Source organism: Lontra canadensis, unplaced genomic scaffold (genome assembly GCF_010015895.1).
Source record: "Lontra canadensis isolate GAN:19392208 unplaced genomic scaffold, GSC_riverotter_1.0 scaffold63, whole genome shotgun sequence".
Lineage (NCBI taxonomy): Eukaryota > Metazoa > Chordata > Mammalia > Carnivora > Mustelidae > Lontra > Lontra canadensis.
This window is the reverse complement of record NW_022631057.1, coordinates 9,705,428-9,731,178: the sequence shown is the minus strand read 5'-3', so window position 1 is coordinate 9,731,178 and position 25,751 is coordinate 9,705,428. Positions and strand designations below refer to the sequence as shown.

The 25,751-nt window shown below is 54.6% G+C and overlaps 2 protein-coding genes across 3 annotated transcripts; both read left to right on the top strand.

The window, feature by feature from the left end:
• The first annotated feature begins 5,898 nt into the window (after window positions 1-5,898).
• CHI3L1 (chitinase 3 like 1) lies at window positions 5,899-13,932 on the top strand. Of its 2 annotated transcripts, none has more exons than XM_032878314.1 (10): window positions 5,899-5,974; window positions 7,140-7,169; window positions 8,059-8,260; window positions 8,787-8,843; window positions 9,594-9,744; window positions 10,551-10,675; window positions 11,591-11,714; window positions 12,171-12,353; window positions 12,935-13,051; window positions 13,290-13,932. In XM_032878314.1, exons 1-10 carry the CDS (start codon window positions 5,899-5,901, stop codon window positions 13,428-13,430), a joined length of 1,206 nt encoding a protein of 401 aa, XP_032734205.1. In that variant the 3' UTR covers window positions 13,431-13,932. The 2 variants fall into 2 exon arrangements, with proteins under 2 accessions (XP_032734205.1, XP_032734206.1); XM_032878315.1 differs by lacking the exon at window positions 5,899-5,974 and adding an exon at window positions 6,928-6,961.
• A 3,278-nt stretch (window positions 13,933-17,210) lies between these two features.
• Window positions 17,211-25,582, top strand: MYBPH (myosin binding protein H). Its single transcript, XM_032878313.1, has 11 exons — window positions 17,211-17,498; window positions 17,607-17,741; window positions 18,517-18,684; window positions 21,119-21,207; window positions 21,546-21,741; window positions 21,924-22,063; window positions 22,637-22,796; window positions 24,066-24,202; window positions 24,334-24,526; window positions 24,844-24,891; window positions 25,297-25,582. The coding sequence occupies exons 1-10, from the start codon at window positions 17,267-17,269 to the stop codon at window positions 24,858-24,860; spliced, it is 1,467 nt and encodes a 488-aa protein (XP_032734204.1). The 5' UTR covers window positions 17,211-17,266; the 3' UTR covers window positions 24,861-24,891; window positions 25,297-25,582.
• Window positions 25,583-25,751: the final 169 nt, after the last annotated feature.

Here is a 25,751-nt window from a genome sequence, read left to right as displayed (position 1 = left end):
AATATTAACATTTCAACATGTAATCAATCTAAAAAATTTAATGAAATATTTTACAAGTATCATGGAATACTGTATCAAAAACTAATGATATACTATATGGTGACTAACATAACATGATAAAATAAAAAAAAGATAAATAAAATAATGATACAAGGAGGAAAAAAAATATTTTACATGTTAAAACTTTTATATCTTTGGGCGCCTGGGTGGCTCAGTGGGTTAAGCCTCTGCCTTCAGCTCAGGTCATGGTCTCAGGGTCCTGGGATCAAGCTTTCTGCTCAGCGGGGAGCCTGCTTCCCCCCCCCCCACCTCTCTGCCTACTTGTAATCTCTCTCTGTCAAATAAATAAAATCTTAAAAAAAAACTTTTATATCTTCAAACCCAGTGTTTATTTTTGTGCTTACAGCCTATTAAAGCACCCTCAGTGTCATTTTATCCCAATTGAACTTTCAAATTTCAAAAGAAAAAAAAAATTCCACAAGAGATCTTAATATAGATTATAAGCTAACATGTCATCAGGACAATGAGAAAAATAGTTCTGCAGATTAATGATGTGTATTGATTGTTCTCACCTACAAACCAGTGTCCAATAATATGGAAAGTGAGTTTACTGAGTTCCTTTGCTTTTTTGTGACCAAATTTCCTATTTTATAAGTTTGAGGGGGAAACTGTAACCAAATCGCTATAGTTTATCTGCCTCTAGAGGGAATTGATACTTAAAATCTTGGAGGTCATTTACATAGGTTCAGTAAGAATCTGTCCTTTTTCTCGCCAGGATATAATTGGATATTGACTGTGCCAAAAATAATGCTTAATTAGGTAGGATGAACCCATTATTAAAGAACATAGACTAAAATTCACATATGGGAATGACGTCTATGATGAAGAAACTTCTCAGGAGCAAGCCTTATGACAAGAAATTCCAGCATTACTGGAAGTGAAAAATTTCACTTCCTGGCAGGCCAGAACTATTAACAAATAGGGGAATCTTAGAGAAAATCATGCTAATAAAGATGGTAAAGGGCACCTGAGTGGCTCAGTCAATTGAGCAACTGGCTCTTGATTTCGGCTCAGGTCATGATCCCGGGGTCCTGGAACTGAGCTTAGAGCCGGGCTCCCTGCTTCTCGGGGAGCCCGCTTCTCCCTCTCCCTCTGTCTGCAGTTCCCCCTGCTTGTGCTCTCTCTCTCTCTCTCAAATAAATAAATAAAATCTTTAAAAAACAAAAACAAAGTATGTATGTATTAATCAATGCCTCTTAATATGCATATGGAAATAAACTTTCATCAACTGAAACAAAATATTAATTTAATGACGTTGAGTCGGAAGAGTGTTAATCATCTTAAAGTTTTCTCAATGGCAAGAACTTGCGCACAAGGAAAGAAAACTGGTAGAAGCAAAAGCTGACCCTGATTCCTGACTGTACACCACACGGGATGGGGGGAGGCGAGGGGTGGGGCAGACATAGTGCATCAGGATAAAAACCCAAACAACAGGTTTCCTGACTGGTTCAGGGCTTACGACAAGCCTTGACTGGTTGTCGTAAGTATGGGCTTTCTGACAAAAACAATTTTATCCCTGACAAGTTGAAGATAGGTCATAAATGAGAACGTATAAGAAAGTGGCTTGTTTCCACTGTGAATACTGTAGCCTTGGTCGTCTCGATTTTCACTCTAAATGCTTGTGTTTTCTATTTGACGATCCAGTCATTCTTCCTAAAGTCTGATTCCTTTTCCCTTTTCCCAAGTAATTGTTCCCTTGTCTGAGTGCTTCTGTCTCTGAGTCGTTGATGGCACGGGCAAGAGCCAATGACAGCACTGAGCTGGAGCTGCGGATTTAGAAATGAACTTGAACTCCTACCTGGCAGAAGTCCACATCTGGAGAAGAAGACTCACCTGTAAAATGAGGACCTCCCCTTCAAATATCTTGTGGGAAGTTAATACCACATCTGTTTGATTTGACACCTCATGAGAAAAGAAGGGATCCTCAAAACAGTTATGCCCAAAAGACCACCCCAGGGGGCCAGGAACTTGTCCCAGGAGACGTTGTTCTGTCCACACTCCTGCTCCTGATCCAGCCCCATCCATGCCACCCTCATTCCTCTCCCCGCCTCAACCACTCTTGAGGTCTTTCAGTTCCTGGAACATGGCGGCCTCTTCCCATCCCAGGCTTTTTCTGTCTCTTCTGCCTCACATGCTCTTTAGCCAGACCAGAAACCTTCCCCTCCCTCTGTTTACACATCGCTTCCCATGGAAGCTTTCCCCGAAGACCCACACCACTTATACAGTCTCCCAACTCCCTCTTGGTAAACTTCTCACAATTCTAATAAATAACTTACTATGTGATTCTTTGTTTAATGTCCATCTTCTCTGACAGACCATATACTTCAAGAGAATGGGGACTGACTCTATTCTCGCTCATCTTTCTGTCTCTGTCCTCCCCTACAGTGCAAGGCACCTGTGAGGGCTCGGTAAGCATTGGTCGGATGAGTACATGGATGACCAGGATAACATGGGGGCTTATTCAGAGTGACAAGAACTATTGAATGAGATGAATATCAGGTTTCAAACTCAGAATAGAGGAGTTTGGAGTTATGGACCATTCTTGAGATCACTCATTCATTCATTTGTCTAGTCATTCAGTGAGTATTTTACTAAGCATCTACTCCATGTCAATAATTAAAGATGGACACAACAGTGAAAAAAATTAACCCAATCCCGGTTAATATTCAAAATATAGAACGAACTGATACAACCCAGCACCAAAAAAAAAAAAAAAAAGTAATCCAACTAAAAATGGACAGAAGTCATAAATAGACATTTCTCCAGAGAAAACATACAGATGGCCAACAGACGCATGAAAAGATGTTCATCGTCACTCATCATCCAGGAAATGCAAATCAAAACCACCATGAGATACCACCTCACAACTGTCAGAATGGCCAAAATCAACAACACAAGAAACAGGTGTTGGCGAGGATGCAGAGAAAGGGGACCCCTCTTGCACTGCTGGTGGGAATGCAAATGGGTGCAGCCACTCTGGAAAACAGAATGGAGGTTCCTCAAAAAATTAAAAATAGAATTATTATATGATGTAGTAATTCTACTACTGGGCATTTACCCCCCAAAAATGAAACCATTAATTGAAAAAGATACATGTACCCCTATGTTTATTGCAGCATTATTTACAATAGCCAAGATATGGAAGCAAGAAGATATGAGATATATATTTTTTCCTCCACTGCGTGTGTGTGTGTGTGTGTGTGTGTGTGTGCGTGTGTGTGAGATATGCAATGGAATATTACTCAGTCATATAAAAGAAAATCTTGCCATTTGCAATGATGTGGATGGATCTAGAGGATATAATGTAAAGTGAAATAAATCAAAGAAGGACAAATACCATATGATTTCACTAATATGTAGAATTTAAGAAACAAAACAAATAAACAAAGGACAAATAAAAAAACAGACTCTTAAATACAGAGAACAAACTGGTGGTTACCGGAGTGGAGATGGGCAGGGGGATGGGTGTAACCGGTGAAGGCGATTAAGGGTACGCTTACTATGATGAGCACTAATGCATAAACTTGTGGAATCATATATTGTACATCTGAAATTCATATAACACTGTATGTTAATTATACTTGAACTTAAAAATAAACTTCAAAAGAATTGGCCGAGTCCTTGCCTGCAGTCTGAAGGATTAATAGGAGTGAAATGACCACAGGTCAGAGTTGGGAGACGACTGCCCTTGGGTCTCTTGCATTTCTGCACATCCTAGGAGCAGAGGACCAGTCTGTCTTTGTTCCAGGGTACCTTTTTGATGACATTTGTATAGCAAACAGCCTTGGAAGAAACAGTGTCTTCCCCAGGAGCAAAAGGCAGCTTCACTGACTGTCCATATAGTAAAGATAACGTCTCCTTGCAGGTCCAAGGAGAGGCAGGCTCTCTGCACGTTGTACAAGCTTTGGGTTTCTTAAACTCAGAGTTCCTCTGCTGTGGGGCAAGACGTTGCATACACAGCACCCACCTGGGCTGCTCCGAAGTCACCCCTGCCCACCCCCGGAATGTGGGGCCAAGGGAAGTGTGTTGGGGGCCCGTAGCTGTGTGTTAAATGAAGTAAATGCAGATTATGACCTGCTGAAGAAAGAGGCACAAGCCATCCCCAGGGGTTCGGCTGGTGGCACCTCCAGCATCAGAGCTCCCATTCTGGGGAAGTGAAAACCCTGGGGTCATTTTGACTGGAGGCACAGTTTCTATACTGTCACATGAGGAATGTCAAGTCACAAGATTTTTTACTTAAAAATCCCAGAAACAAGGATAAATGGTAATCAGCAGGAAGAAGGGTGGTCCTCTGGAGGCAGGAGATAGAGAGCAAGCACCTATTACCTACAAGGTGGTTGGGGTGGAGGTCACTAACTTTTCACAGGCTCAACTGTAAACGGTTCTTTTAAAAGGTATGTCAGGAAAAGCAAAGCAGGAACTTGTGGCAGGAATCTGAGCTCGGGTCCTTATCTGAATGTCCAGACTCTGAGTGTGAACAGCATTATCATACTAGAAAATGTCCAAACCGCAATTCAAAGTAGCTGCTTTCTCATCACAGAAAATGACACAAACATGAAATTCATGCTTCTTGTTGTGCAAATAAGTCCTTTGTCTCTGACCTAGGATTCTTGTGTCTTCTGCCAGAATCCAGGAAACTGGCTGTCTCATTAGTTTGCAAACAGCTTAAAACTTCAGGCCCTTCGGTTGTTGATAGGCAAGTAGGATGGCCTATGCAAAGGCCCTGTGGTGGGCAAGGGTAGAGCATATATAAGGATATAAAAGAAGGCAGGCATCGGTGGAGTGCAGGGAAGAGGGGGACATGAGATGAGGCTGGGAGAGGCTGAGCCATGGGACCCTTAGCCAGTACTGCTGAGGCTGGCACAGGGATATCTTGGCCATTTTTTGTGACGATGCCACTTTCCTATAGAACATGTGGAATTAATAAACTGGTTTGAAGAGGGACACAGGACAACAAGACTTGCGCCAATCTGAGCCTATGGGCTCGTAAGTATGGGCTCTCTGACAAAAACAATTTTATCCCTGATTTTGACGAGGCTAACAAGTGAAGATAGGTCATAAATGAGAACGTATAAGAAAGCAGCTGGTTTCCACCGCGTTTTTTTTTAATCTCACCGCTAATTTTTAACAAAGGAAGATTGAAAATTGGAAGTCATACTTCACCCCGTAATGAAAACATTTTTTTTAAGATTTTATTTATTTATTTGACAGAGAGAGAGAGATCACAAGTAGGCAGCGAGGCAGGCAGAGAGAGTGGGGGAAGCAGGCTCCCTGCTGAGCAGAGATCCCAATGCGGGGCTCGACCCCAGGACCCTGAGATCATGACCTGAGCTGAAGGCAGAGAGAGGCTTAACCCACTGAGCCACCCGGGCGCCCCTGAACACATTTTTATTGCATGTGACTTTGTAATACCTCTTTTAACGATTAGAGGAAGTCCCCTTCTCAGCGTGCAATGAATGAGGGAAAAGTTATTGTCGACTGGCATTGCTGTCTACCCTGTAGGGTCCAAAAAGGAGGCAGTCGCCTCAGAAGGGAGAGGCAGTGACCCTTTGGTATGCAGAGAGTGACTCTGGACAAAGCATTTCTTATCCACCCCTCGACCAGTAAAGAGGAGTCATTCCAGTTTTACAGAGAGAGGAAGGGAGAGGAGCGGGAGGAGGGGAGAGACCTCACTCACCCAGAAAGGTCTGTGAAACCGCGGTGGCCAGTGTCGGATTATTACTTAACGTTAGGGTACAAATAAAAGAACTTTGCTAAGAAACCCTCTGACCCACTCTGGCTCTTGGAGTTTGGAAATGTTCACTCACCGCCTATTCATTAATTCGCAGCCTGCGGAGAATGGAGTTGCCCTGGATCTTTAGCCAAAGGAAGTATCCCCAAACAAAGGGCAAAGCCTGCACAGCCTCCTTAAGAAGTTCCGTTCTTACTCTGACAATGATAAGGAGTCATTCAAGGATTTGGGGGCGGGGGGGTGGTGACATCGTGAGGTCTGGGTGTCAGAAGCGTCACTGAGAGACCTTACAGAGGTTCTCGACCTTCTGGGATTATTTGCTCCTGGGGGAAATCTGGAGCTGCAGGGATTAACTCCTTGGTCCTTGCAGCAGCCCTAGGCTTGCGGGAAAATACCTCCCTCTCCCTGGAACTGGAATTTCAAAAAGGAAGCAAAACAGCTTCAGGCCTCAGAGCAGTCGCGGGTGGTGGTGGGGGGGGGATTAATTTTCCATTCCTCCCCTGGTTTCCCTTAAATTATCAGCACAGCAACCAGGCTGTGGGAACCAGGCTTGGAGAAAGAAAGTCTGAGGGGGGAGTGAATCAGGCAGGATGTGGCAGGCCTGGGGAGAAAGTAAATAACAGCCTGTTTGGGGCACTACGGGTTACAGAACTCAGCTGTGCCAGCTTTCCACCTGGACGAGGGCCTGGGTGGGGGGGCTGGTGATGCCAACCGAGAGGCAGCCAGAAAAGCCTGGGAACTGCAGGCAGAAAAGTGAGGGGAGGACGGGGTGGGGGGGTGCAGAAGGCAACGAGGAAGGTGGCTGGGAAGGAGGCTGGGTCACTCACCAGGAGCCACCAGATCATCAACCCCGTGGGTGGCAGATGCCTCCCAGAGACCTGCCCCAAATTTCCAAAACTCTCCAAGGTTTCTCAATCTTCTGGTGGCCCGCAGTGCTCCTCCCCGGCCACGTCCCAGTCTGTAGTTCCTTCCTTGACACAGCTCAGTTCCCATAAATGGGATGTCTGGGGGCTCGTGGGAGTGGAAGGGGACAGGTATAAAAAGGAAGCATGAGGCCCTGGAAAGAGGCCCTGTCTCGGCGGCTGAACGTAGGAGCTGAGCACTCAGGACCCGGCCACACCAGGGCCCGCTCTTCCACTGCCAGGATGCTGCTAAGGGCGGCTCAGACAGGTCTGGGGGCCGGTCAAGTCCAGCTTGGCTGTGGGTTTTCAGGCTGAGAGGCCCAAACAGGCCAGGGGGCCGCAGCACAGAGGCTGTTAACCCCTTGATGGCCCGGGTGGGGGATGGAGCAGCAGAAGGGAGGGCAGGAGGTCCTCGCAGGGGGTTCTGACTCTGGGTTTCTCTTCAGGCTTCGTGGTCCTGGTGCTGCTCCAGAGCTGTAAGTACCCCTTACATGGTTGATGCGGAGGAGATCCTGGCAGCGGGGAGAACTTTCCAGTTTCTCCTGTGCGTCAAATGACTCAGAAACAGTACATTTGTTAAACCGAGGCCGTACGCATACGGATGATTATGATACTATCCTCTATTTTCCTGTGTATTTGAAATTTTTCAAAAGAAAAACCATTCCAAGGCTCTGGTCCACTAAAGGCCTGGACTTGTGGCCTGGTGGGCACCGCAGATGGGCCCAGGGGCAGCGGGGGCGAGCAATACCCACTCCCTCTGTAACTGAGGGGCGGAAAAGGCTTATCTGCAGCAGGCGGACTTGGAATGAGGAGAGGAAGAACTTCCTGGTCCGCTGTGATCATGCCCCAGCTTGGGGGACAGGCTGATGGGGACTGGGGACCGCGCCCCCTCTGGGTGGGTTACAAGTCAGGGACACTCCCGAAGGAAGGCAGAGAAGAAGCAGAGCCTCCCAGATCCATGACCCCCTGCAGGTTCCACGAGGCTCCACTCTGACGACCAGGGTCTTCTGACACTGTTTGGGGCTGGGTCCCTCCTCTCCTGCCAAGCCACTGCCTCCAGGAAGCCTTCTTTACTTGCACCGAGTCCCCTTTTCCCTTTATTCACCAGCCCCCATGCTCCCCACACACGGTGCCCTGTCCTTAGTCTGCGGCGTATTCACCCACTGCATTTAATCGTTCAAAACATTTTCAGAATAGGCCTTATTTTCATCAGAAGCAGAGGGAACCGAGACAGCCCCTTGTGTTGAGAAAGCTAACTTGGCTCACATCCCGGCCCCCAGTACCCCATGAGGGCTCAGTGCGGGGCTCAGCCAGAGGTCCCCGGCTCCATCCTGGCTCTGGCATCACCCCAGACTTCTTCTCCAGGCTCTGCGTACAAACTGGTCTGTTACTACAGCAGCTGGTCGCAATACAGGGACAGTTTGGGGAGCTGCTTCCCAGATGCCATCGACCCCTTCCTGTGCACCCACGTCATCTACAGCTTCGCCAACATAAGCAACAACGAGATCGACACCTGGGAGTGGAATGATGTCACCCTCTATGACACGCTGAACATGCTCAAGTTAAGGTTGGGCCCCAGGCTGCCAGGACAGGAGGTGCGGGGGGAGGGCTAGACTGGCTGGCTGGTCCCAGGGCAGGGGGCCTGGGCTCGGGAAGCTACGTGATGGTCCCTGGGACCCTGGCTGGGGAATTGGAGGGCCTGGGCTTTGTGGGGAGCAGGTGACGAGGGCACGTGCTGGGCCATACCCAGTGATGACAGAGGCAGGCTGTAGAGCAAGGCCAGCTGAGCTCCCCTGGGGAAGGGGAGCCCTCTCTCCCCCTAGGGGCACCTCTTAAAGGAACATGGAAAATACTCATGACCCTATTTTGCCATTTCCTGGCTTCCCCGCTCAGGGGAAATAAAAACGGGCAGCCTACCCCAGAGTTACCCGCAACCCCCCCAAAGTCCATGCTTCCTACAACCCTGAATCTCAAGGGTGGAAAAGACCTGCCACTCAATGCTAGAAGCCTGCAACAGCCTCCCACCCATGGGGCCGGCCCATGTTACAACAGCTTCACTCCACCCGGCCCTCCTCACTCCCTGTGCCCCACAGGAACCCCAACCTGAAGACCCTCTTATCCGTTGGAGGATGGAACTTTGGTTCTCAAAGGTAGGACCCAATCCCCAGAGGATGATGGAATGGGGGAGGAGGCATAGGTCTCCCCTACCCACTGGAGAGGGCCACAGGGGCTGCAGACAGGCTTGGCATGGGGGCCCAAATGGTTGTCAGGGGGCACCCTATGTATAGCGAAGAAACCGGAGCCCAGAGAGGGGGGCACACAGTACATTGCCGGTGGGTCTTCTGACTCCCTACAGATGCTCCACTTACTGCCTCTCAGACCTGAGAACACAGAACTTCTGGGAGATACTGCCCTTAGGTCTGGAAGGAGAGAGAGGGAAGGAATGGAAAACTGGGGAGTGTGGAGAGCCTTGGGGCGTGCCCTGGGGTGGGTAGGGTTGGAGCAGGCCCAAAAAGGGGGCAAGTCATGGCCCTACTTGCTCCCACTTACTGGGTGATTGCTCGGCATCAGGCACCCCATCCAGCCACGATCACAGGGAACCCCACAACAGCACCGTGAGACACGCTAATGATCCCCACTTCACCAACAAGGAAACTGAGATGCGGGTTATGACCCTTCCAAGGCTGTTTGGCTAGTGGGCGTGAGTGCAGGGCCTGGAACCCGGGACTGGCCGCTCCAGAGCTCTGCTGAGATGCCTGGAGGTGGGTCCCGTCCCAGCCACGCCCTTCTGGAACTCGGGATTCAGGCCCCCACTTCACAGGCCTCAGAAACCCCTTGAGATGCCCAAGACCACCGTCCTGTCCGCACTGAGCACTCCACTGGGGTGATTCGGGCCCTAGATTTTCCAAAATAGCATCCGAGTCCGGGAGTCGCAGGACTTTCATCAAGTCGGTGCCACCGTTTCTGCGAACCCACGGCTTCGACGGGCTGGACTTGGCCTGGCTCCACCCTGGGCGGAGAGACAAGAGCTACTTCACCATGCTGGTCAAGGTGCTGGCCGTGCGGGGGAAGCTGGGGCGGGAGCGAGGTGGGCAGGAGCTGTCTTGGGCAGCTGGTCCCCTGAGGGCAGGTGGAGGGGGGTGCTGAGGCCTCCAGGCTGCAGAGTCTGGGGACCCATGGGGGAAGGCCAAACTGGCTTGTCTTGTGACCGTGGTGGGAGGTGCGGTGGGGTCCGTGGAGGCAGAAGGTCACTCAGCAGAGCGCCCACCTAGCCGGGGAGCGGCATTACCCACTGTTTGGTTCCAAACAGATGCCACTCACTAGCACGCACAGCCTTGGGGACACGTGGCCCCCTCGGATGAGGGCAGCCCAAGCGTCTCCATGACCACAGGCGCAGAGGGACTATCTAAACGAATTGTCCACAGCACCAACAGCATTTTAATTTTAAAGACAACTGGATATAAATTTAAAGACCACTTGAATTTTGTGGTCTCCTGTACTGGCATGAACAAAACACAGACTGAAAAACAAATCTTTTCCAACACAATCTGTGGGCCAATGAGGACCACCATCAGTCCTCATGGTCCCTCCCGGGACAGGGAGCAATTCAATGCTGATGGGTATGTGTGGGGTGTGGGGACATGACCGGTCCAAGCAGTTTTTTAGGAGAAGGGTGGGTTAGCCCAAAGTGGGACCACCCATTGGCCGCTCTAGCATTCCCCCTAAAACCCAGTCAGGGTGAGGGTTCCCACAGATAGGGAAGGTCAATGACATGCTCCGAGACCTCGGCCTCTGTCACAAGGCTCCCTCACACGCAGCCGGGGCCCTTGTCCTTCACCTGCCTCCCTACCAAACAGGAAATGAAGGCTGAGTTCGCTAGGGAAGCCCAGGAGGAAACAAAGCAGCAGCTGCTGCTCAGTGCCGCTTTGTCCGCGGGGAAGGTGACCATCGACAGTGGCTACGACATCACCCAGATATCCCCGTGAGTCTCCCGCCCCACCCTGCCCTAGCACTCCATGTGGAGTCACAAGACTGGGCTTCTAGCCCCTTTCTTCCAAAAACTGGGTGTGTGGCCTTGAGCAAGTCCCTTCTACACTCCATGCCTCAGTCTCCCTGTTTGTCAAATGGGGCACTATAATCCCTGTCCTTCCGTTTTCTTTTTTTTTTTTTTTAAGATTTTATTTATTTATTTGACAGAGAGAGATCACAAGTTGGCAGAGAGGCAGACAGAGAGAGAAGAAGGGAAGCAGGCTCCCCACCGAGCAGAGAGTCCCATGTGGGGCTCAATCCCAGGACGCTGGGATCATGACCTGAGCCGAAAGCAGAGGCTTTAACCCACTGAGCCACCCAGGCGCCCCTATCCTTCCGTTTTCATATGGGATATTGTGTTAATGCGTTGAGAGAGTTTCTCTGAATGCATTTGTGGAAAAGGAAGTAGGAAATTATATACAAAGCAGCCAGCCACCTCGGGGCATTTCCTCTGCTCCAGGCATGTCCCCATGCCCCCTGCCCCACCACCCCGCTAGTCACTGGAGACACAGTGAAGCAGCAATAACACTTTGCATTCATTGCTAGATGCCTCCAGGTGCCTTCACACATGCAGGCGACCCTCCCCTGTCCACAGCTCCTCTCCCAGCCCTCTCCCGCACGTGGAGATGAGCAATTCACAGCCTCACGGGGCTGATGTCTCAGTGGACTTGAAGACACAGATTTTAGGAAATCCAGCAGGGCATGGCACGGCAGAAGAGGCCAGGCAGCCCGGACAGTGGACCGCAGGGCTCTACGGGGCCTGCCTCGGGGTCGCCTGCCTGCCCTTCTCCCCTCGTGCTGGGGTGATGGATGTGAGGCTAAGAGCCGTTCTAATTCCCTGCCTCCCCCTCTGACCTCTCTTCTCCAGACACCTGGACTTCATCAGCCTCATGACCTATGACTTTCACGGAGCTTGGCGTCAGACCACAGGCCATCACAGCCCCCTGTTCCGAGGCCAGATGGATGCGAGCTCTGACAGATTCAACAACGCTGTGAGTGTCTGGAAGGAGAGGGTGGCTGGCCAGGAGGGGGCCACAGAGACCCGCCACCTGCCAGTGCTGACACACCAACCCTTTGCCCCTCAAGGGAGGGCTTATGGGGCCCACTCCGCAGATGAAGAAACTGAGGCCCAAAATCTGCGAGTGCTCCATGGCGGCAGAAGGGAAGAGGCAGGAGTCTGGTCTAGACCAGCCTTGCACTTGGTGTGTAACCTAAGCCAACCACCTGATTGGCTGCCGATAGTAACAATCGCTTCCAGTACCTAAGACCGTTTTTTCAAGAATGCAGCTACAAAATGCATTTTCGACTGCAATTATCAGCTCCCAGAAGGAAGCGAGTCCTAGATACCAGGCACCCCTGGAGCTCCACCTGTCCAGGCGGTGGGAACTGTCGGGTCTTGCCCGCCCTGCACCCGCAGCCCCACTGACAGCTCTCCCCTCCCCTCCCAGGACTATGCAGTGGGCTACATGTTGAGGCAGGGGGCCCCAGCGGACAAGCTGGTGATGGGCATCCCGACCTTTGGAAGGAGCTTCACCGTGGCCTCCTCCAATTCCGGTGTGGGGGCCCCAATCTCAGGGCCCGGATTGCCAGGCATCTTCACCAAGGAGGAAGGGACCCTGGCCTACTATGAGGTATGAGCTAGGGAGAGGCCCTGAGGGGGAGCCTCCCACACCACCCCTTTTTGTTTCTTTGGGAATAAAAACATATATTCTGGGGAACCTAGCACCCTGAGGAGGAGGGAGGGGGAAAGTCAGGCCTCTTGCTACGAAGCCTCCTGCTGGCACACCCGTTCTGTACCACCAAGCTCCCAGACACCCCTCGGGCCCTAGCTGAGATTTTCCTGCCAGCCCAGAAAAGAGCAACAGCCCAAGGCAGGTTCTTTTTGGACCCTTGCCTCTGCCGCTCCGTATCACTTCAGGCCAGTCCTTATGTCAGCCCCTCATTTCCCACATCCCTGTTTAAGATGCCAGAGGCAAACCAGAATCCCCTTCGTGCTCTCCGGCTACGGTACCCCCAGAACCCTGGGACATTTGCATCTGGTTTACATACATTAGCATGAGGATTGGGGTCTGGGGGCTAGAGGGATGCCCTGAGCGGGGTGGGGGTGGGTGTGAAGCAAGGGGCTGAAAGAGGTTTGGGGACTGGCCTCTCCCTGGTGACCTGCACCATCTCACCCAGCTCTCCACGCCACCCTGCCCTGTTCTCTGCTCAGATCTGTGACTTCCTCCACCAAGCCACGGTCCACAGACTCACTGACCAGCAGGTCCCCTATGCCACCAAGGGCAACCAGTGGGTGGGGTACGATGACAAAGAGAGCGTCCAAAAGAAGGTAGGTTCTCCAGGCCATGTCCCAGGATGAAGAGGGAGAGGGAGGGCCTGCTCCGAGCAGCCAGAGTCAGGTCCCCTGCACCCGAGGGCGCCCCGTGCTGGGTCATGGGGGAGGGGTGGCTCAGGTCTCGGGTGCCTGCTGTTCCCTCCCGTAGGCAGGGGCCCAGACAGCACGTTCGCCCCATGCACACTCTGGCCCCAGGAAGCCAGCTCTGCCCCCTCTGGGTCTGCCCTGCCAGGTGCAGTACCTGAGAAACAGGCAGCTGGCCGGCGCCATGGTGTGGGCTCTGGACTTGGATGACTTCCGGGGTGCCTTCTGCGGCACAGGCGTGCACTTCCCTCTCACCGGCGCCATCAAGGACGCGCTCATCGCAGCTTAACCTCTGTCTTGCACACCGTGGGGTTAGGGGGCATCCCTGTGGCCCAGAGCCTCACAGCCCGCCCTGTGGAGTGCCTGACTGAGCCTCAGTCTCCCTCCCTTGGACCCCACGCAGACGGCCACAGAGGAGCCGTCTGAGCTCCGCTCCAGGGGACCAGCAGGCAGAGGTGGGGCCGTGGGCGGCTAAGGCCGCGGGGGCCAGCACACTGTAAGACACAGGGTCAGCACATGCCTGCTGACTTGTGAAAATGCCCCATGACCCCAGCCCTACACAAGGAGATTTCTTAGACTCCCTTACCCCCAGGTCTCCTTGCCAAAGGGCACTTTGGCCAGCACGAGCAGCCAAACAACTCTCACGAAGTAGCCACCACACTAATTACACCCTCCGCAAAGCCCCACTTGAAGCCTGCACCCAGCAATGGGATCCCGTGGCCCCTCCCGCTTCCCTTTGCTAATTCTGCAGCTGCTGCTCAATAAAGCTCCAGAACCCAGGGCTACCCACATGTTGGCGCTTTTGCTTCGGGCTCTTTGTGGCCCCATGGGACCCCCTGGGCTTCCCTCCCTCGTCTCTTCTGGATTCTTCTCTTGGGCCTGGGGGTTTGGAGCTTGTAGAAGGTGTAGAAGGTGATGCTACCCTGGCTTCTGCTGGGCCCCAGAGAGTCCCCACAAGGAGGCCAGCCTCCTCAGATCCATCCGCCGTGGACCACGGCCTTCCAGATATTACGGTAGTCCAGACCTCTTGACGTAGTTCCTCACTGAAAGAAAACTTTTCTATTTCCTGAAGGCCAGCAGGTAGGAGGAAGGAAACCACAATCTAACCCTTCATCTCCTCTGAGTTCCTGGGAGGGGTAGGGAGCCAACCCAGGGCCCAGGTAAAGAGCCTTGACCCTGGCCGTTCAGGGCTAGAAGGAGACCCCTGTGTCCTCCTGCACCCTCCCTCCAGCCCAGGCCCAGAGCCTCCGCAGGGGGCTTGAGACATGGCCGTCCAGGTTCCTCAGAGACTCCCAGAGACCAGTAGGTGATTCATGACCTGAAGGAGCCCCTTCCATGGCTGGGCTGAAATAAGTCAGATTCCTCGTGCTCTACCCTCGGTTTCCCAAGGGACATACTCGGTCCTCAACCCAAGCAGGGACGAGGCTGCTGTGCTCAGGCTGCCTGGGGACATGAGGTGGCAGGCAAGTGGGCCGGGAATACAGATGAGACCGGATGGGCTCAGAAGACCGACAGGTCTTCCAGCCTTTATGATGTAGAAATGCTCTCATCTGGTTGGTAGAGAGTTCCCAGGGACCCAGGCCTGCCTTGTGTCCAGAGTCCAGAGGCACACTTCAAAATCAAAGAGAATTTATGTGCGGATTCCCTCATGTTCCAACCATCCGTGACTTGGCCTAGTGGTCTGTGACACTAGTTTGAGGGGTAGGGAAGGAAGTACCTATTGGCCACCCTGAAATCTGAACCAGCTGGAGCTGAACAGATGCAGCTGATCCCAAGGTCACAGCCCTGCTAAAGGCAATGAAAGCAAGAACTTGGCCAGAGACTCAGGGTGGTACCTGGCATTTCATCACGGACCAATGGGGCCAGGAATTCCCCAATCTCCGCTCTTTGCCCATCCCACCACACCAGGGTCTTCAAAACTCCCGGGGCTATGAGCCCTCCAGGACAGCCAACACCCCTCCTCCTCCCTAGAGCCGCCCTTCCCCCAGCCTGGGACAAGCTCTGCAGGGCTGACTCAGGGTCCCGCAGTTAGTCACATTCACTTATAGCTGCGGAGTCAGAGGCCAGGGATTGGGATCGGGTCTCCAGGGCCCGCCTCCTGCCTGGCAGGACACTGAGTCACCTGGCAGAGGGCATGGACACCCAGGCAGGGCCGGACCCAGGCCCTCCACTGCCACTCCACAGCGAGGACAGCCAGCCGTGAAAGGCAGCCACGCTCCTGTGTGGCCAGGCCTAGGGAAGGGGGAGAGGCTGCGTGTGGCCAAGGGCCGTGAATAAATGACATGTGTGTTTACTTTTAAATGTCAGGATGTATGATACATGCTAAAGAGGGCACAGAATGGATTTGTTTCATTTAAAGAATTACTAACTGGTGCAGGGTTCCTGGGTGACTCGGTAGGTTAAAGCCTCTGCCTTTGACTCAGGTCATGATCGCAGGGTCCTAGGATCGATCCCCGCATCGGGCTCTCTGCTCATCGGGGAGCCTGCTTCCCCCTCTGTCTCTGCCTGCCTCTCTGCCTACTTGTGATATCTCTCTCTGTCAAATAAACAAATAAAATCTTAAAAGAAAAAAGTAAAGAAAAAGAATTACTAACTGGTGAAAACCTGGGTAAACCCCCACCACAGGAAAAGAAGTGAAACCTTAGTAGTGTCCCCCAAAATCCCACCAGCACAGACACCCTGTCCTCCATCTGGAGGCAGCCACTCCTGACCTCCCCTGCCTCCCTTCAGCATCTCACCACCTACAGAAACCCCTGGAAGAAGAGAGCCTAGGGTTGCCTGCGTTTGAATTTAAGATGGACCAGGTCCCACGGTTCTTGAGCCTTCCTCCTTCTGTGCACCGTGAAACTGTTAGATCCGTAAGGTCGCCTGGGGCTGCAGTTGGCTCGTCCTGTCCCGTAGTTTGGATTATAGGTGGTGGGCACGTGGTCACGGGGAGCTGCGGAGGGCCAGCTGCTTTCCCCAGGTGTGGGTTACTACGAATAACACTGCTGCGCACATTTGCATGCGTGTCTCCTGGGCACGGGTGACACTTTCCAGGGCTGTCACTACTGGGTCACAGATACGCCCATTTCCCATTTTTACCAGATCCCATCACCCTTTCTCCAAAGGGGTGTCTTGGACTGCTGCTCCCACCCGCAATGACTGTTCCCATCGCCTCCCCTCCTCCCTGAAACCTGGTATTTTCCAGCTTGTTAAATGATTACCAGTCAGAACGTTTTACTGGGTGAATGAATCCATGAGTCGACATTTGCTTGTACTTGCCTCATAACACCCCCTGGACACCCCCCACCCCCCGCTTCGAAGAGCCTAGAATTTTCAGAGTGCCGTCTTCCTCTGGGGTCCCTTCCAGCTCTGCCTCATGACTTTATCTCATTGCCAAGGGCTAGGGGGTTGTCACAGGGATTGGGGAGACTGGGTCTTCTCCAGCCTCTCCAGCAAAAGCAGTAACCGGGGGTCTTAGGTCCCCTTCCTGGGGTCCCATTGCTGGAAGACCTTCCTCCAACCCACCTTGGATATCGCAATCCCCTCCTGCTCTAGAACCCTCAACCCCACACAGCACATGGGAGAGTGTCCAGTGCATGGGAGGCCGAGGGGAGTGTGGGATCCCAGAAACAAAGCTGGGAGCGCTCCCCAGGGAAGACTGTTTCAGGCTGTCTGGGTCCCAGCACCCAGGCGGAGAAGCCCCGGGGCCAAGAGGCTCCACAGAGACCAACCACAAAAAGCGTGATCTGGGTTCCTTCTCCAGATGGAAGCTCTTGTCCCCATTGCCCTAAACCCTGGCACCGGCTCTCAGCAATGCCCCTTCTCACCCATCTGGGCCGTCTTCCTCTCCCGGCACCAACACCCTGGCTGCTGAGATCCAGTCGGAGTGATGGACGAGCTACTGTGCTCCTCAAGGGACCCTGCATTCCTCCCCCAGAGCTATTCCTGGCCGAGGCATCTCCCTGCCCCCCGGTCCTCCTGCCTGACCTGACCCCACAGCTGGGAATCATCATTTGGCTGGGGGTGGGGCTGCCCTGGCTATATAAGCCTGGACCTCGGTGTCCTGGCACCCCGGAGGCCCAGCTCCTCCCCCACTGACCCCGGCACACTCCAGCCTGACCACCGCCAGCCAGCCCGGCAATGACTGAGAAAGCCACCTCGGAGGCCCCCGACTGTGGTCCAGAGGAGTCTGCCTCTAAGTCGGCCAAGGCACCCACCACAGAGCCCGCTGGAGAAGTGGCAGCGTTGGAGTCTGCTGGGGAAGAATGGGCTCCCACGCCACTACCGGAGCCTGCTTCTCAGGCCCCGGCCCCTGCCGCCCCCACGGCCCCCACGGCCCCCAAAGCCACTAAACCCGCACCTCCAAGTGAAGGTGACAAGAGGCGGGCCAGGTGGAGGAGGGAAGCAGGCGTGGCAGGGAGTGCGGTGGGGGAGAGGTCTCCACCACAGACCTCCTCATCTCCCCCTACTTCTCCATCAGACGTGCCCAGCGCCCCACTGCTGCTGGCCTTGGAGGATGTGAGCGACAGCTCGGTGACCGTGAGCTGGGAGCCACCGGAGAGCCTAGGGAGGCTGGGGCTCCAGGGCTACATGCTGGAGCTCTGCCGAGAGGGAGGTGAGCTCTGGGCTAAGCCCTGTGTACCCCCAGGGGAGGTGGGCTTGCGGGTGTCGTGACGACAAGCGCCAGTCCCTGCAGCTGGGCCAGTCTGGGGGGGACATACTGAAGAAGAAAGTGCAAGTGGTCCCCTCAACCCTCTCACCCACCGCTTCTTGCTCACCCCATGGATCTCTGAGGTAGGGGGGTGTCCAAATGACACCCCCCTGGGAGACCCCCCCACCCCCATCCCCTAGCTCCAGGGAGCCTCCGAGTGAGTAACAGGGAGAGAAGGGTCGGGGCCTCTGGGGTGCTGCCCTGATGAGAAGTGAAGGAGATGCTGAATCCTGGGGGACCCTGCTTGCGAGGGCAAGTGGGAGGGGAGAACAGAGAAGCTGGGAGTGGGGAGACTTAAGAGGAGAAGACAGTGAAGAGGAACAGGGAACCAGGGCAGTGGCTCAGTTCCTGTTGTCACTGTCCTGTTCACCTCCATGGTGGCCAAGTTCAGCCTGGCTTACGCCTTTGCTCTTACCTTGCTGTGTGACTTGGCAAATGTGTCAGACTCATTAAACCCTCTCCAGACTCTAGCGATACCTTCTCTGAGCACCGTTCCAGGGTTCTCACACCGGGTATCTTTGATACCGTTTGACAAGAAGTCAGGGAAGGAGAGCAAGGGGGAAGTAAGGCCCAGGGAGGGAGGTCAGCTGCCCCAGATCACCAGGGAGGAGAAAAGCCCCACTGTGACGGATGCCCGTGGTCATGAAGCCGGGGCCTTGCCTGCTGTCCATTTCTCCAGCCTCAGAGTGGGTGCCCGTGAACGCCCGGCCCCTGATGGTGACCCAGCTGACTGTGCGGAACCTGGCTCTGGGGGACAAGTTCTTCTTGCGTGTGTCTGCGGTGAGCTCTGCGGGGACTGGCCCGCCAGCTGTGCTAGAACAGCCTGTCCACATCCAGAAGATCATCGGTAAAGCCCATCCTTTCACCTCCTGCTCCCCAGCCCTTCCCAGGCACCTTATGTGATAGGTAGGGAAACTTGAGGCTAAGGCACAGAGGAAACAGGACAGTCATCTTCCCCCATCCCGCTCTCCCGTGCACAAGCCACATGCTATCACCATCTTGCCTTAAGAAAGTTCCAAGTTCCTCAGTAGCAAGCCTCTGGAGGTCAAAGAGGCCATTTCCCCGAGCGGCCCAGCCCCCAGACATTTTGAGAGGGGCTCCTAGAACCCCAGAAATGAAAGTTCAAGCTCCCCAGGTCACCTGCCTCAGCGTCCCAATGCTAAGAGACATTCTGTTCTTCCGCCTGTCTAATCGGAATCCCTTCAGCGACCAGGGAAGCTCATTTTTTGCCCCTTTTCTGCTCGTGTCCTATGGACTGGGTTCCAGATCTTCCCAAAGGTTTTGGAGCAGAGAGAAGTCTTTGCTTGCCTCTTATCCCACCACGTCTCTAGTGGGAGAAAGACGAGAGCCTGCAGGCCAGCGAAGGGTCTCCATCCCCAGAGGGCAACAGTGTGCGGGGGACCTTGGAGGCCAGCTGCTGTCCCTTTGCTAAGAGTTCTATTTGCAGGGTGCATTAGCCTCAAGCCTACCCTTGCTCCCTTCCCGGAGCCGATCGGGTTTCAGTCTGTTAATGGCAGTGAGTCATTTAGGCTGATCTGAGGTCTCTGGAGACAGCCCAGGGCCCAGGGTGAAGAGAGATATAGGCCAGCAGGTGGCCTGAGGCCTTCTCTACCTTCCTTCTTGTTCCCCTGCACCCTCTGGCCCCCAGAGTTTGGGACAAAGCCTCCAAAAAGAGTGGGCTTCAGAGCCACAGGAAAGGTCACATTTGGATTCAAGGAAATACTTCTCAACTTCAGGGCCCAAGAGATGTGGGAAGCATGGGGCCAGGGAGATTAGAATCATAGACTGTGACAGCTTGTCCCTCCAAGCCAAGCAGGTCCCAAGGGACCCAAGCACTCCCTTGAGGTCATTGAGTCTATTAGCAGCAATTCCAGAACCTGCCTCCCACACGGGACCATTCCTGTGTCACCAAGTATCAGGGAGTCTTCTCTGCGACCCTCCCATCCTTTGAGTCTGGGCGAGCAGCCACTGTATGGACAGGTGGGCTCTGGCCTGGAGGTGTCAGGAAGCCCTCCTGACCGGGAAGGTGCTGGAACTATGCCAGGAGATCAGACTCTGAGAGGGTACGGAGGTCAGGGCCCTCTACTCCAAGGCCCAACCTGGAGGGAGCCAGCCAGACTCAGCACCCATGACTCCATTAAAATTCGTCTGGCAGGAGAGAAGGGGATTTCCTGGAGAGAAGACGGGGGCGGGGGGGCGGGAGGGGAAAGAGGAGGCCATGAACAAATGGGGACCAGCCAGGCCCTCCTCACAGGCAGGGCAGGGTGGGGACCTTGTCCAGAATCCTCAGCTGCTCAGCTGTCCCTTCTTAGCCACCTGGAGCTGCCAAGCATTCCTGGCCCCCTGCAGCTGCCTCCTTACTCCCGGGGCCAAATGCCTGCACAGCTAATCCTCGGAGACACAGTGTTCCTTCTCACCGCCTCCTCCCCTCCCGCCTGTGTACCACTGACCAACTGCTGCCACCTGTTTGCCGCTGAGCAGCCCCCTCCGCTCCTGCTCCTGTCCCCACCCCGGGGGGGACGATGGCGGCTACAGCCTCCCTTGGAAGGCCCAGGGGCTTTGGTGTTTGCATCTGATTAGTCAGGAAGGTGGCTCCCCGCCCTAGCATGGGACTGAAGTGAGATTTCAGGAAGGACTTCCCAACTGTGAGACTGAAAGGTAGTGGGAGGGGTGACAGAGGTGAAGGGGGTACAACTGCTCCAGCCTCATTTAAGAAGGGAAAAGATCCTAATCCTCCCATATGGCCCCTGACAGAGAAATGGGCAAATGGATCTCCTAGGAGCTTCTCTGGAGGTTCTGGGCTGCTGTGGAATGGAGGGGGCTGGATTAGGAGGAAGAAGGCATGGCCACATTTCCCAGGAACAGAATGCAGAACCCAGGCCAGCAGGTGCAGCACCTTCTCCCCACTAGGGGGAGCCAAGGAGCCCGCCAGGACCCATCTGGAGCCCAGGAATGCCTGGGCTGCAGAGTAAATCCCAGCCTGGCAGGCTCAGGGCGCCAAGGGAGTGCCCAGGATGCTTACTAGTTCACACCATGGGGGCCCTGCTCTCCTGGAAGCTCTCAGCTCTCAACTCCCCAAGGGCCTCGGGGGATTTGGGCCCCGGGATCTCCACTAGTGAACTTTGCCTTTCCCACAAGCAGGCAGCCCCAGAACACACCTAGGATCCACCCCCTCTGCCCAGCCAGCAACCCGCACCGCTTGCTTCCTACACCTACCATGGTAGCCTCCAATCAGTAACCCCATGTTGTCCTAAACCCCACGTTGTCTCCCTCTGATGCAGAGGCCCCCAAGATCCGAGTCCCCCGCCACCTTCGTCAGACCTACATCCGCCAGGTGGGAGAGCCAGTCAACCTGCAAATCCCTTTCCAGGTAAGTGTGGCCCCTGCCCAGGATAACAGCCTGGATGGAACTCAGGGTCCCTACTTGAGGCATGTCCGAGGGAGAAATGTCAGGATCCTCATGGGGGTCGGTCCTCATGGACCCACCAAGGGAGCTTCACCCTCCCTCCATTGTACACGTGACTCAGTTGTGATTCTCCAGCCTGTGGATGGGTGGTCCTAGGGCTGGCTGGACCGCTGGAGAGGGTGGCTGTGAGCAGCACCTGCGTCTCCTGGGAAAGGCTGATGGGGCCAGCTCCGGAGGTCCCCGGACTTGAGTGGGCAAGGGGATGCTGGCATCTCCTGCACCTGAGAGCTCCTCCCTCCCAGGGGAGTCCCAAGCCTCAGGCCTCCTGGACCCATAATGGCCACGCCCTGGATAGCCAGCGGGTGAATGTGCGCACCGGGGACCAGGACTCCATCCTCTTCATCCGCTCAGCCCAGCGCTCCGACTCCGGCTGCTACGAGCTCACTGTGCGTCTGGAAGGCCTGGAGGCGAAGGCAGCCATCGATATCCTGGTGATTGGTATGAGACCAGGGGAGGCAGGGCTGTCTTGCATGGGACCCAGAGACCCCACCTCCTACCCCAGAGCTGATGGCTGACGGGATCAGGCCAGGGAGTGTGACAGGAGCCAGATCGTGGGTGTGGGGAATTTGCAGCAAGCCCAGACTTGCCCCTCATCCCGTCTTCGCACTCTGGTCCTGCAGAGAAACCTGGACCCCCCAGCAGCATCCGGATCCTGGACGTCTGGGGCTGCAACGCTGCCCTTGAGTGGACACCGCCCCAGGACACAGGCAACACAGAGCTCCTGGGCTACACCGTGCAGAAGGCAGACAAAAAGACAGGGGTGAGGCCTGCTGGACCAGAGTGGGGCGGGGCTGGGGGAAGTGGCCAAGGTGGCCAGGAAGGTCCAGCCCTCCAAGAGTCCAGGGACCAAGTTCTAGTCTAACTACCTTTAACCTGACTCCTCTTACGGCTTTTTAGCAAGATCCCTTTCCTCTGTGGGCCTCAGTTGCCTCCTGAAGACTGCAAGGGGGGCTCTGGGAGGCCCTTCCAGATCTAGAGCAGTGCCTCTGGAAGTGTAATGTGCCAATGAGTCACCTGGGAATCTTGCTAAAATGCCGATTAACTTGGTAGGTCTAGGGCGGGCGCTGAGATCCCGCACCTCCCAGGAGGTCCCAGGTGATTCTAACTTAGCAGGTCCTCAGACCACACTTGGAGCAGTAAGAATCTAGAACTCTCCGAGGACCCCAGTGAGGTCATCTGAGTGCTCCAGGGACCCCTTCTCCCAAAGCTGGATGGCTCAGCTCCTTTGGGATAAGGCATGGAATGAACCCCTCTGAGGAAGGGGCTGCAGGGCGAGCTGGGAGGGGAAGGGCAGGGGTCAGAGGAGAGGATGACCGGGCCGGGGTCCCCGCAGCAATGGTTCACGGTGCTGGAGCGCTACCACCCGACCACCTGCACCATCTCTGACCTCATCGTGGGAAACGCCTACTCCTTTCGGGTCTTCTCCGAGAACCAGTGCGGGCTCAGCACCTCAGCCGCGACCACCAAGGAGCTAGCCTGCATCCAGAAGGCAGGTGGGTCTGGGCCTGGGACCAAAACCAAGTCAGGCCTGCCTGACGTACCCCCTCTGCCTGCCCCCTGCTGGGCTCGGCCTGTCCTGGGGCATCAGCACCCCTCCTGGTGGGCTTCTCGTGGGTGCGGCTCGCCAGAGTGTCCTCTGCCCTCTGTGCCCCGACTCCGCAGCAATGCACATGCTCACCCGTTCCCACAAGGGACGGTACAGAAGTGCATGTGGTGGACTGATTTTAACAAACACATCAGAGCAAACCCACGGGAAGGAGACGTGCCTCCCAGGAGGCTTCGCGCTTATTCCAAAGTTGCTGGTGGCTGCCAACGTCACAGGGGTCACAAGGGCTCACGCATGGTGTCCCAAGGGAACTACTCTGGGGGGTAGGATGCATGGGGAGGTAGAGTCTGGTGAATTGGCTCAAACATAAGCCTTCTGACCTTCATATAACACCACAGAGATGGACAAGAGAGATAGGGGTATTTACTGTGTCCACACAGCCCTGTGACATGCTTGCGTCAAATATGAAATGTCAAACCCTTGTTCCCTGTCACCCTGCGATCTCCGGGCCTCCTCTCCCCCCACCGCGGAGTCTGTGTGGGCTCGGGAAAGCACACGCAAATTTTTAACACCAGCGTGTGCTGCACAGAGCTAGGAAGACATTTTTGTTTAAAAAAGGAAAACCAGTCAGGTCTCCAAAGACGAACAGAAATGAAGGGTGTCTCTCGGTTACAAGTCCTCAGCCTCAGCCAAGAGCATCTCATCTACCCAGTCTTCCTGCCCGTTGCCCTCTCTGTCTTCTCCCTGACCCACCCAGGCACGGTGCCGGCATTCCTCTGCCTCTCTGAGGCCTTCTGTCTCTAAATTCCCACACACTGGCCACGGCTGGCTCCCCGAGAGCCTGGGGTCCTGCTGTGGAGCTCCTGCTCCCCACAGCAACAATGAAATAGCTTGTCTCCTGCCCTCATTGATGCTAAGATCATCCTCCAAACCACCAGCTCTCTGCCCAGAGAACCATGGTCATCACGCGATTGTCTACCCTTTAAGCCCCAAATTGCCGAAGTGATATTGGGCAAGCCACTCATCCGTGAAGGGCCTTAGTTTCCCATCTGTCAAGTAGTAATAACAAACTCGGTCTTGCAGAGGGACACCATGTAGATTAAATAAGACAGCTAAATGTAAGCTACAGTGATTATTTTAGGAAGATGGATGAAGTCAGTTTTAGAGGTCTACTCCTGGAATCTCAAATTTGCCCCCTTTTATCCCCTGAACCCAGATATTGTTGCCAAACCTAAGGAGTTTGTGGAGCGAGACTTCTCCGAAGCCCCCTCATTTACCCAGCCCCTGGCTGACCACACCTCCACCCCCGGCTACAGCACTCAGCTCTTCTGCAGCGTCCGAGCATCACCCAAGGTTAGAGCTGAAGCCCCCCTGTGTCCTGGACGGGTGGGGGCAGGGGGGATGGGGAATCTTCCCAGGCAGCAACTTCAAAGCCCATTCCAGCCCACAACCTCCTCAGCTCTCCTCTGACCATGCCCCCCTAGCCCAAGATCATCTGGATGAAAAACAAGATGAACATCCAGGGTGACCCCAAGTACCGCGCCCTCTCTGAGCAAGGCGTCTGCACGCTGGAGATCCGGAAGCCCAGCCCCTTTGATTCCGGGGTCTACACCTGCAAGGCTGTCAACGTGTTAGGGGAGGCATCTGTGGACTGCCGGCTGGAGGTCAAAGGGAAAGGTATGGGGAACGTCCTTCGCTAGGGACCGTCCCTTCATAGAGGCCACCTCTTCTGCTGGGCTAGATGAGGCTGGGTGCTGGAAATCAAGGCAAGACAGAGGGCTAGTAAAGATGGGGAGGTCCGGCTAGTGGAAGGATTTTCCAAGTGGGAGGACGGCCCAGTGTAGGGAACGGAGGTAGCAGAGTCTGTCACCCAAACTGATCGATTGTCTGGGGTGAAGACGTATAGCCTTGAGCCCCTCTCGTCCCACTACCTCCAACTCGGGTCCCCTGCAGACACGCCTCTCCCCCACTCTGACTGTGGCATTTTTTTCCAGCGTCAGCCACACACTGAAGAGCGACAGGAGGCTGCGGCGAGGAGGATGGTAAATGGCTGGGCCCGGGGCCTCTGGGCACAGTCACAGCTTGGGGTGGAGGGGACGGGGAAGGTGGCAGTCCTTTCTGCGGACAACTCTGATGTCCCTGGCAATGTGCACATAGGACAGGGGTCCAGTCTAGGGCATTCCGTTGAGCCTGTTTCCTTTTCAGCAAAGAGGGGACAACAACCTGTGTCCCACCTTCCCTCCCAGATGGTTCTGAGGCTCCAGACAAGTAGGGGAGGATCCCAAACTGCAGGGGCAGAGTAATCGCTGGGCATTGGGCCCTTGCGGCGGGAAGCCTGGGAAGGAAAGAGGGTCTCTGTGTCCCTCTGCCCCGTCTCACTGCTTCAGCAGGACAGGTAGAGTCCAGCTCTGTCAAACCCTGGGCTCATGAAGTGTGTTCTCTGCCAGGTGCTGCAGACCTGGGGGGTCGGGCCCACAAGACTCAGAATCAAGCTCCACAGATGCCCCAGAGCCCCGTTTCCATGGTGACGGCTGAGGGCTTTGCTCCCTGGTACCTGCCTAGTCTCCCTCCCCCGGAGGCCAGAGCCCAGGAGCCAGGAGTAGGCCTGGCAGGCCCCAGGCCAGGCTTCCTGGGCACAAGGGGGCCTGGAGATGCAAAGATTGGAGTGCCCCTGCAGAGCGGTGCATTCTGGGTGAGAACCGCTCAAATAAAAGTGTGTGATGTGTTCCAGTGCCGGGGCCTCTGATGGTGAGCATCGTTGTGATGGAGGAAGGGTTGTGTCACAGCGAGCGGGGTGGAGCGCGTCATCGCGAGGAGGTCTCCACATATGACACCAGGAGGAAGGTGCCAGTGGGAGGGGACTCAGGATGTAAGGGGGGTTTCCAGGTTTCCAGACAGGAGA